This window comes from Elaeis guineensis, chromosome 11 (assembly GCF_000442705.2).
Source record: "Elaeis guineensis isolate ETL-2024a chromosome 11, EG11, whole genome shotgun sequence".
NCBI lineage: Eukaryota > Viridiplantae > Streptophyta > Magnoliopsida > Arecales > Arecaceae > Elaeis > Elaeis guineensis.
The window spans coordinates 120,654,675-120,665,699 of NC_026003.2; the positions used below are offsets into that span (position 1 = coordinate 120,654,675).

The 11,025-nt window shown below is 49.3% G+C and overlaps 1 protein-coding gene across 1 annotated transcript; it reads right to left on the reverse strand.

Moving 5' to 3' along the window:
- Window positions 1–254: 254 nt before the first annotated feature.
- On the reverse strand, window positions 255–2,639 carry LOC105054393 (uncharacterized). Its single transcript, XM_010935876.4, has one exon. It carries the CDS (start codon window positions 2,426–2,428, stop codon window positions 521–523), a length of 1,908 nt encoding a protein of 635 aa, XP_010934178.1. The 5' UTR covers window positions 2,429–2,639; the 3' UTR covers window positions 255–520.
- Between the last annotated feature and the right edge of the window lie 8,386 nt (window positions 2,640–11,025).

Below are 11,025 nucleotides of genomic sequence, written 5' to 3' on the forward strand. Positions count from 1 at the left end.
GTGACATGTCTGAAAAAGTTGAAGTGGCATCCAATTCCTTCCTTTTATGATTCTCACCTTGATCTATAAATAGCGGTCACTTTGGAACCTCAAAGATATCCAATTCTTTTTCTTTTCTTACGCTCCTTTCTGTTTATTCTATCAATTTCTAACTTAAATGTGGAAGGATCTCCATCAAGTCAATCCAACTTGTTTTGCAAATCCGGCAATTGTCTCCCTGCTGAAAATCAGCAGCAATAAAAACATTTCACCAATTAAAACAACAAACAATGATCCAATAAATATAAAAAATACATACTAGCGGATGATAGAACACTTAAAGCACACAAATCCACTTCATCTATCCACCTTACGAGAACAAGCATCAACCGGTCATCCCTGCGGCAGCCACACAAATTACAGTAGAGGTGTACAGGACCGTTCGAAATCATAACAAGAAGTTGGACAGAACAGTTTGATGTATGTATACTCTGCAACCATTGGCTTGCCAAGAAGAAATCTCGCCCTGGATCAATGTCGATCAGGTATGTCCTCGTGACTGATAGAGCTCCATCCTACCTTTGGCCTCCGGCAACAAGGAATCCACCCTCGGGTCCTGCACCATGTGCCCCTGCTTCGAAGCCCAAGCCAGCACCGCAGGAACACCTGCCTGTGCGAGTTCCTCACTCTCCGGTATGTTGAGGGCGATGTAACACAAGAGGATCAACGCCTCAGTCTGGACCAGATCCCCAAAATACACCAGCTGGACGAGGTGCTTGGCCCCTCCGGCTTCGATGATGGCCTTCGAATGCTCGACGCGAAGGAAATTCTCCTTGCACGCGAACTTGGTCAGGGCAATCAACGCCTCCCTCGACACGATGGCTTCCCTCTCGTCCAGCAGCCGCACCAGCGGCCCAATGATCCTCGTCTCCTTCGCCCGGAAGGTCCTCGACAGGCACCCGACAGCCGTAATGCTGGGAATCAGAAGCTCGTCGAAGACGCCCTTGTCGGCGAGCCGGAGGAGCTGGTCGACGACCGCCTTGGCGGCCGGCGAGGTGGGCTTGAAGGCGGAGTGGCGGAGGTCAGGGTTGTGCTCGGCGACGCGGGCGATCTCCATGAGGGCCATAGCAGAGTGGTAGCGCACGTTGTCGGAGCCCTTCTCCAGGAGGACGGCGAAGCAGAGGAGAGCGCGGGACTCGGTAATGCTCTTGCAGATGGCCGGGTTGTTCTTGGCCAACTGCCACAGCGCCTTCGCCGCCATGGCCTTCATCTCTGCCTTGGTGGCCGGGTCCTCCGCCTCCCTCCCCTTGGTCCCGAATCCGGAGGATAAGTTGGGCTTCCAGGAAGGGACGGCGCCGTTCGCAGTTGCGGCGGCGTGTTTGGAGGATTTGGCGGAGGCTATGGTGGATTGAATCACGGAATGGATCTGGGACTGCGCATTGGGCTTCCGGAATTGGCTGCCGCTGCTGCTGTTGTCTGGATCCGGTATGGTGGTGTAGGAATTGGCAAGATGGTTGTTCGTGGTGGTGGCGAGGACGACGGAGTGGATTGACGTGGCCTTGGAGGAGGGGATGATGGAGTACCTGCTGTGCTCCTGAACGGTCTCGAAGGCGAGGTGGCCGACAAGAAGGCGGATGGCATTGTTCTGGGCGAAGAGGTCCTGGCAAGAGGGGTAATTGGCGGCGAGCTCGGCGACGGCCCAGGCGGCGGCTGCCTGGGCTCTCATTGGCCCCCCGTCCTTGAGGAGCTTGGTGAGGGCGGAGCAGACGCCGGCGTGGAGCATGCGGTCGACGCCCTCCGGGTCGCGGCCGAGGAGGCCGAGGGCGCGGGCGGCGTTCTCCTGGCCGTCGGCCCGGCCCTCCTTGACGAGGCGGAGGAGGTGCCCCACGCCGTCCTCCTTGATGATGAGCTTGGCGTAGTGGAGGTTGTCGTGGGCCAGGGAGGCTAGGGCGGCGGCCGAGTCGGAGCGGGCATCAAGAGAGCCCGTGTAGAGGGTGGCGATGTGGCCCCAGATGAGGAAGAGGATCGGCTCGTTCTGGGCGATAGGGGGCAGCCCGTGGAGCTGGTCGTCGTCGGCCGCCGCGGTGGAGACGCGGAGGAGCCAGGAGACGTCGGCGATGGAGTTGTCGAGCTGAGTGGCCATCTTGGCAAAGGCGGTGGCGGGGATGATGGTGAAGACGCGGCGCATCAGGCCGTGGTCACGGCACTTGGACACCAGGACCAGCGCCTTCTCCAGGACCAGCTCGGTGTCCAGCATGATGCGGTAAGCGGGCCGCTCGTAGAGCTCCGCCCGCGCGGCCTGCCGGAGGAGGGCCGCCAGCCTCTCGGTCTTGGCCTTGATCTCCAGGCACTCCTGCCGGGACGTGGGCGCATCGCCCGCCAGCTTGGTAACCTGATCCGCCAGCTGGATCGGTTTCGCCAGGATCTGCTTCACCCCGTCGCCCATCATCACATCTCCACCTCCGCCGTCCTAATTCCCCACCACCACTTGTTGCTCTTTGCCTTCTCTTTTTCCTCCAACTGATCCGTCGATGTGGGACTAATCGAGGGCCGTACTCCCACCCTTCTTCTCTGCTGGATACCGTGAGATATTTCTTAATCTCTGGGTCCTTATGGCGAGGTTGGATGGGATAGATGGGAGGAAGGAAGAAGAACAGCAGGTCAAACGCGTGTCTTTTAACTGATATTTCTTTTATTAACATCCTTGGAAGGGAGGAAAGGAGGAATCCGCTATTCGCTGACCGGCCATTACGGCTGGGGCGGTGGGAGAGCCACGTGTGACTGGGGTCGACTTGGGGTCACCTCTAGTTCCCGACGGTCCGGTCGTCCCCCCAGCTCCTTGTGCCTCGAGTAAATTTTCGTTGCTACGAACTAGTTTCTCCAAGCCACAGCCGTCCCCGGAGATCCCCCAGCTCCTTGTGCCTCGAGTAAATTTTCGTTGCTACGAACTAGTTTCTCCAAGCCACAGCCGTCCCCGGAGATCCCCCCAGCTCCTTGTGCCTCGAGTAAATTTTCGTTGCTACGAACTAGTTTCTCCAAGCCTCAGCCGTCCCAGGAGAGCCCCAAAATCAAGTAGGGCCCGCGGAGACTAATGGGCTGTCAACCTCTTAGCAGTACGGTCAGCATCAGTTCATCAACCGTCCGCCAGGAATAAGCAACGGGGCATTCATTTCCACGGGTGCATGATTCGACTAACACTTGCCATCTGGGAAGCCAATTCTCAAGCATAGCCTAAACAATTTTACTTCTTCACCACGGATTGGACATGGATCGGCACACGATCATTGGGGCCAACACCTGTCTCATGTTGGAGTAGCCGGCTAATAAGCAAGGATCGATTAACCATGTATAATTATCATCAACACGATGCACCACAGGGGATCCGGGCTCAACTGGATAAAGGCCACCACCAACAGCGATGGACCTACAAAGGACAAGGTGAGAGGAGGCCAACGTGTTGTATTAGTCTTAGGTTGAACGGGTTCAGATCAAATTTTTACATAGTTGTGATCCAATTTATGTGCGAACCAAGCCAAGATTTTCCATTTGCAAGCTTCTAGAAAGGCCTATCTTATGGGTTTCTTATTTATGCCCGAGGATTGAACGTCATACCCATCCCTAGGAGGAGATGGTGCCAACCGGTTGAACCAAGTGATGTTGGCTATGTCGTTAATCCCCAGATTACACATAAAACCCAAATTCTTGCTAAATGGATATCCTATGCCAAATGCCTACAGATGCCCCCCGGCCCTGCAGCTGAGAAAAAGTTAAAAAGATTTTGGCATCCTCATGCATCACCCAAACAAAAGCACTGCATCTTTTACACAATGTGTTTACCCCTTGAAACAAAAGCATGGTGTTTTGTGAATTCTAGGTGATGGAGGGCTTCTCATAGAGATTCTTAAATAGATATACTATGCATGCTGTAGACAAAAATAATAAAAAAAATATCACATCAGTATTTTGAATTAAAAAATTCTACAATCATCTCAATAAATTGCTGCTTAACCACCTCAACATTGTTATTGAGATAGTTGTAGAATTTTTCAGATCCAAATGTCGACGTGGCATTTTTCTTTTAGCATTATTTACAGCACATATGGTAGACTAATTCAGAAATTCCTCCTTTTCATGGGTGAGGTGTGTTTCAGCCCTAATTTTATAGTAATTCCATCCCTTGAGAGGACCTTGAACATAATGTTACCAATAAATCCAGGGATCGAACTACTTTGATATTTAGCTGTCTTAATGATATTTAGCTAGAATCATAATGATAGTTAGAATCATAATGATGGTCTTAATCCCTTTACATCAAAAAAGAAAAAAGACGTACACTACAATCATAATGATACCAAGTTATCTTAATTTCTCTCTTTTGTACATACTAGTGATAATATGATGGAGGCTCACTGCGAGAGTCACAATGCCATTTTAACTGTTGCTATTCAAAATGATGTAGATCATGATGCGTACAGGAACAGGAAATTTCAGCAAAAATGATTTGGCACGCACCAACAACCCCAGTTTGGGAAGCTATATAAAGTTGAAAGAATCATGATTGCATTGCTCAGTCTTGAGACAATGAGCTTGCATAGTCCTGCTCAGAAAGCTTATTTGTTTAACCCTTACCGCCTTCCTGCTAAATTCTAGGGTCCTAGCAGCTCGTAAATGAATCAGATTATTTCTTCTTTACTAGACGAACACTTGAAAGTGGAACCCACGTGTTGGGATATACCGGCTGACCTCTATATACCGATTTATCCTCGGAACGATCCAACCGACGTCCGACTCTACCCACCGGACGGACAGACGACTCCGATAATGACTGCAGACGATATTCGGCCGAAGGTATGCCGGCCGAACAGACCAATACTATTTCCAACCAATCGAATGATCGAATCCATATCACCGACTCACTGTCGGGGGTGGCGGCCGACGTCCGACTTTCACAAGGCACCAGATCAGCCGACGGTATTTTTGAGTCGTTACCCGACATTCCCGCAGTCGAATACCGACATATAGTCGGTCAGCCCATCCAAATGCCGTACAACCGTTATGGGCTGTTGTCCTGTCAATGACATGTTGTGCGACCGCTCTGAGGCATTGTCCTACCAAGGATATGGATTAATTTTAATGACTTGACAACCCATGGCGATTTGACAGCCCCCGACGATTTGACAGCTCCCCAGTTGTCTGCACCATTAATGGCGGGACCATACCGCATTCTACTATAAAACGGGATAAGACAACAGTTTTGGTGAGCTCTCAAGCTCTCCCTATCGCTGAGCCCCTGATTTTTTTCACTGTTGCCTAGTCTCCTCTCTGACTTGAGCGTCGGAGGGTCTCCGCCGGAGGCATCTCCGATCAGTGAGGACTTTCCTTACAGGTGCGCGTCCCCGACGATCAGGTGATGAGGGGATTGGCCGTAACAGATTTTTCTCCATCCCATAAGCCAAATTGAAAGGAGATTCTCCGATCAGGACACGGGGTGTCGTTCGGTATGCCCACAGGATCGAGTGTAATTTCTCGATCCAGAGGCCTTTGGCTTCGTTCAGTCGAGTCTTCAATCCATGCAGAATGGTCTGATTGGTCACTTCGACTTCTCTGTTGGACTGTGGATGTCCGACTGAAGTCAGCTTGTCCGTGATATGAAATCTCGCACAGAATTCTCTGAAGTCATGGTTGTCGAACTGTCGCCCATTGTCAGTGATGATAGTGTGTGGCAGTCTGAATCTGGATATGATGGACTTCTGGATAAAGTCTTCTATCTTACGCTTGGTGATTTGCGCCAGGAGTTCGGCCTCCATCCACTTGGTGAAATAGTCGATTGCGACGACTATGAACTTTCTTTGACCAGACGCCGGAGAGAAAGGGCCGAGTACGTCGATTCCCCATTGGGCAAAGGGCCACGGGGCGACAATGGAAGTTAGCTGGTTGGCGGGCTGGTGTTGTATGTCGGTGTACTTTTGACATGGCTCACACCTCCGAATCAAATCAGCTGCATCTTTCTTCATGGTGGGCCAGTAGTAACCTTGCCGTTGGATTTTGTAGGCCAGAAATTTGCCCCCCATGTGACTTTCGTGGATCCCTTCATGCGCCTCTCTGAGTGCGTAGTCTGCGTCCGTCGGTCCCAGACACTTTAGCAAGGGAAGGGAGAATGATCTTTTGTAGAGTCGTCCGTCCATCATTACATATTGGGAGGCCGTCCACCGAAGTCGCCTTCTCGGCTTCGGTGGTTTCGGCCCTATCCTTCCAGGCTGTTCGGACGTCGCCGAACCTCCGGTACCCGACCTCCAACTCGGACATGTTGTAGATCAGCTGCAAGTAAAAGGCCGGTCGTCAGAAAAATAAAATGATAAAAATAATAATGGAGAGGAAAGAAAAAGAAGAAGAAATCACCTGGATCATGGTTGGGTAGAAGGAAGAGAGCACCTCGATCACCGACCAACTCCTCAAGAGCTCTCGGTCGGTTGGGAGAATGGTTGCCTGACACAACCTCCTGGCCAAATTGTGGTTGGCCAGGGCCGACGCTCCCTCGAAAACCCGAACGTCGGACGATGCGATGCGGTCCGCCGACCTTGTGTCGTCCGTCGGTGCCATCGGAGCCTTCCCCCGATCAGTCGCCCAAGCCCGAAGATCGAAGAATGATGAAAAACTTGAACTCGACTGAGTTCCTCCTGAGGGCGCGATGGGAGCCACCACAGGTCGTTCGGGCTCACGTGCTTCGACCTGAACCTCTTCCACAGGCGGGGGCATCGATGCTTCTTCGGTTGCCCCCTCTGTCGCCCCTTCCTCGGACGGCGCCTCGGGTGGCACCGCCGGTGCTGATAGAGCGATGACTGGTTCAAAGCCCGACGCTCGTTCGGTGTCAGGCTGTGCAGTCGCCCTCACAACGGCAGTCGGGGATGATGTCTGGGGCCTCTTGGGTGGCTGCGAAGGTCCGACCTCGGACGTCGGTCTTTTCCTCGCCGCATGCTGCCGAATGTCGGCATCTGTTATTCTTACTCTCGGCAGCATGCCTGCAATTTCAATGAAAGATTAGCACAAGTCTGAAGACGGATGAAAAAGTCAAAAGACGACCGACAGACCAAACTGTACCTAAGTAGAAAATCGAACTTAGGCCGGCGTCATAGAGAGCTTGCTCGGTGACGAGCTCTCTCTGCTTCGACACCGACACATCCTTCAGTTGGTGAAAGTCCTCTCGGTCTTCTGCCTCTATCCGACTGTTTTCATTCGACTGAGTTCGAGGGTCGCCCCAGCGAGAAGGAAACCCCCAGGGTAACGAAGAAGAAATGAAGAAAAATTGGTTCTTCCATCTGTGGATCGACGATGAAAGATCGGTAATGAATGAAAAGCCCTTCCGAGGATTGAAGAACCACCACCCTCGGGCTTTCGGGTGAGGTCGGAGGATTAAGAATGCCCGAAAGAGAGAGATGCAGGGAAAGATCGGCAAGAGCTGACACAACAAAGCGAAGCTGATTATTAACCGGACTAAGTTCGGCGCCAGTTGCGTCGGGCAAAGCCCGTAATAATCCAAGACATTCCGGATGAACTTCGAAATTGAAAAGCAAAGACCTGTCCGAAGGTCCTCGACATAAAAGGCCACCTGGCTCGGAGGCGGATTGTTAACCCGACCCTCAGCCCCAGGAGCAAAAAGTCTGAACTGCTCTGGAATACCATACTGCTCCCTAAGCCGTTCAACGTTCGGCCCCGAAAGTGAAGAAGCCTCCACCTCCGGGGTCGATCGGGAATCATCGGTCGGGTTCCCCAACTGACTTCCTCGAGGAGAGGTTCTAGCCATAACGCTAGCCCCAAGAAAAGAGAATAAAAAAGAAAATACCAAGGGAGTAAGGATGCAAGGGGACAAGAATGAAAAAACTTCGAGAAGAGCTTTCAAAGAAGGAGGACGAAAATAGCTACCTGAAACTGGGAGACAACTCGACAGGACCTCAGTGCCAGAAACAGGACAGTAAAAAGTGAAGCTTTGGATGTGAGTGGCCATATATATATAAGGCCCTTCGACGGTCGAGATGAGAGTGCACCGAACGAGGATTTCCTGGATGTCGACACGTGGCAGCGCCTGGGCCCTTCCTCGATCCGATGGTTTGACGCACCTGTCCCAGATCGAGCCACGTCGCCTCCATCCGCGTGAACGGTTCCGACCCAATAGCCCCCTGATGCGTGGCAAAAAAACCGCATCTTGGAATTAATTAATCGACGGTGGTTTGCATTCCCGATGAGACGTCTGACATCGGATCGTCCGTTGGTGCGGTCGTTAGAGTCGGGGCATGACATGATGAAAAATCACTCCTTTCGCTCGAGGCCGTCACCCACGTGGTAACGCGGGCCAACACGACATCAGACTCAGGAGTGGGGGGGCAACTGTTGGGATATACCGACTGACCCCTATATACCGACTTATCCTCGGAACGGTCCGACCGACACCCGACTCTACCCATCGGGGGGACAGACGACTCCGACAATGACTGTCGACGATATCTGGTCGAAGGTATGTCGGTCGAACAGACCAATACTGTTTCCAACCGGCCGAATGGCCGAACCCATATCATCGACTCACTGTCAGAGGTGGCGGCCGACGTCCGACTTTTACAAGGAACCAGATCAGTCGACGGTATTTTCGAGTCGTCACCCGACGTTCCGATAGTCGAATACCGATATATAGTCGACCAGCCCGCCAAACACCGTACAACCGCTATGGGATGTTGTCTAGTCAAAGACATGCTGTGCGACCGCTCTGGGGCATTGTCCTGCCAAGGATATGGATTAATTTCAATGATTTGACAACCCACGATGATTTGACAGCCCCCGACGATTTGACAACTCTTCAGTTGTCTGCACCATTAATGACGGGACCATACCGCATTTTACTATAAAACGAGGTAAGGCAACAGTTTTGGTGAGCTCTCAAGCTCTCCTTATCGCTGAGCCCCTAGTTTTTTTCATTGTTGCCTAGTCTCCTCTCTGACTTGAGCGTCGGAGGGTCTCTGCCAGAGGCATCTCCAGTCAGTGAGGACTTTCCTTGCAGGTGCGCGTCCCCGACGATCAGGCGATAAGAGGATTGGCCGCAACACCACGTATCTCTAATTTCCACTCCCCTACCTTCACTTCCATGCATTTGATGTCCATGGAAATCTGTGGAATTCTACTTGGGCATCCTCTTGTTATATGAGTGGCTCTAGCGTTTCACAAGACCTGTCACTCCAGCTTCCCAAGATGCTTATTCAAAGCTACATCCATGGAAATCTGCTCTACCTCCGCCCTTCCATTTAATTATCTTGGCGCTCCGCTGGGCAGTCGAAGGCTTTCGAGAACAGACTGGAATGCCCTCCTCTCAAGGGTTGAATCTCGGCTGGCCACTTGGAAATCCATACTTCTCTCCTTTGCAGGGAGACTCATTCTTAGTTAACTCTGTCCTCACCTCGCTGCCTCCATGCTTCATTCTTTGTTTAGGTTGTCGATCTGGGTGGCAAAGAAGATCGACTCTTACGGGCAGTTGTTCCTCTGGGATGGTTCATCCTTTGCCAGTGACTTATCATGCAAGGTGTCACGCCCCAAACCCAACAGTCGGTTTGGATACGTGATGGCCGCATATTTTTTAGAGTAAGCCCTAAAGAATATGTAAGGTCAAAAATAATTCATTACAACCTCAACATCTATAATATCTAATTCTAATAATAATTAATAAAACTTATATAATTATAATTAAAATTCTTTCTATCCTCTGATCGAATATCATAACACTCTATCTATACATCTGCTCACCCGTAAATTCATATCACAGTCAATCATGAGCATCCTATAACTCTGGGAAGAAAAAGAAAGATGAAGGGGTGTGAGCTTTACAGTCCGATTAAAATTTTCATATCACACCAATATAATAATATAATCTAAAAATAAGAATAAACAATAAAACATAAAATTTTATATTCAATTTTCGGAATAATGCAAACATCTATAATTTATCTATCTTGTCAAAAGAGATGCATCATCATACATTAATGGGTAAAATACTTTTGTTCAACAATTATTTCATGTCTTGTCTTTTTTTTTTTTTTCATTATCATATAATCTTTAATCTTTTTCTTTCTAATTTTGGACTAACCAATACTATGCCTCAATTTTCATCCGATCAAATTTTCACTCATAAGCCTCTCAAGGTTGTCCCAGGCATAAGCTCCTGGCGGGCTGATCCATATATAAGCCCATGGGACTGTCCCAAGCATAAGCTCCTAGTCAATTGTCCCAAGTATAAGCTCCTGACAGGCTGTCTCAGGCATAAGCTCCTGGCAGACTATTCCACATGACAAGGCTAGTCCAAACTATATCTCCTTTTCATTTAATCATTATATGTTGATTTCACCAAATCAATTTCGATTTACATCGTGATCAAATTAGATATGTTATATCCATATAATCATGTAATCAATCATCGATACATATGCATTGACATAATATACTCATGCTCAAAAATCATATAAGCAATATAACGGTGTCTCAAGCATAGCAATTCATCGATCTCAAATCCAATGATGCAAAATCAATGATGCAAGACCAACGATAAAATAGCATATATAATGGTGATTATGTACAGGGATTCTTACCTTTACTAGTGACTGATCCAAGTACAGAAATCAATGTTCTTCTTTGATTTATGAATTCAAAAATAAGATATTCCACTCGACACCTTATGCAGACAATCATATTTCTTTATGACCCTAATCAAATATAAAAATCAGATATGAAGAAATTATCGATGATCGATCCTACTAACACAAATCCAAGATCTCTTCTCAGATTAACCAAAATTAGGATTCGTCTAAGTATCTATACCCTCCATTGGTCTTCAAGACTTTTAGAGAGAGAAAATTCATGAAGAGAGAAAAAATTTTAGAGAGAAAAAGTAGAGAGAGAAAGTGGAGAGAGAATCTTCGTATCCTTCAGATAAAGCAACCATGATCGAGATCATCAGCGATCATATCAGGGTCACTCAATATGAATTAACCATGATCGATGTTATGAATTTCG

Bases quoted from the DNA above. Each gene is read 5' to 3' on its own strand.
- LOC105054393 (XM_010935876.4), bottom strand. From the start codon at position 2,428: ATGATGGGCGACGGGGTGAAGCAGATCCTGGCGAAACCGATCCAGCTG.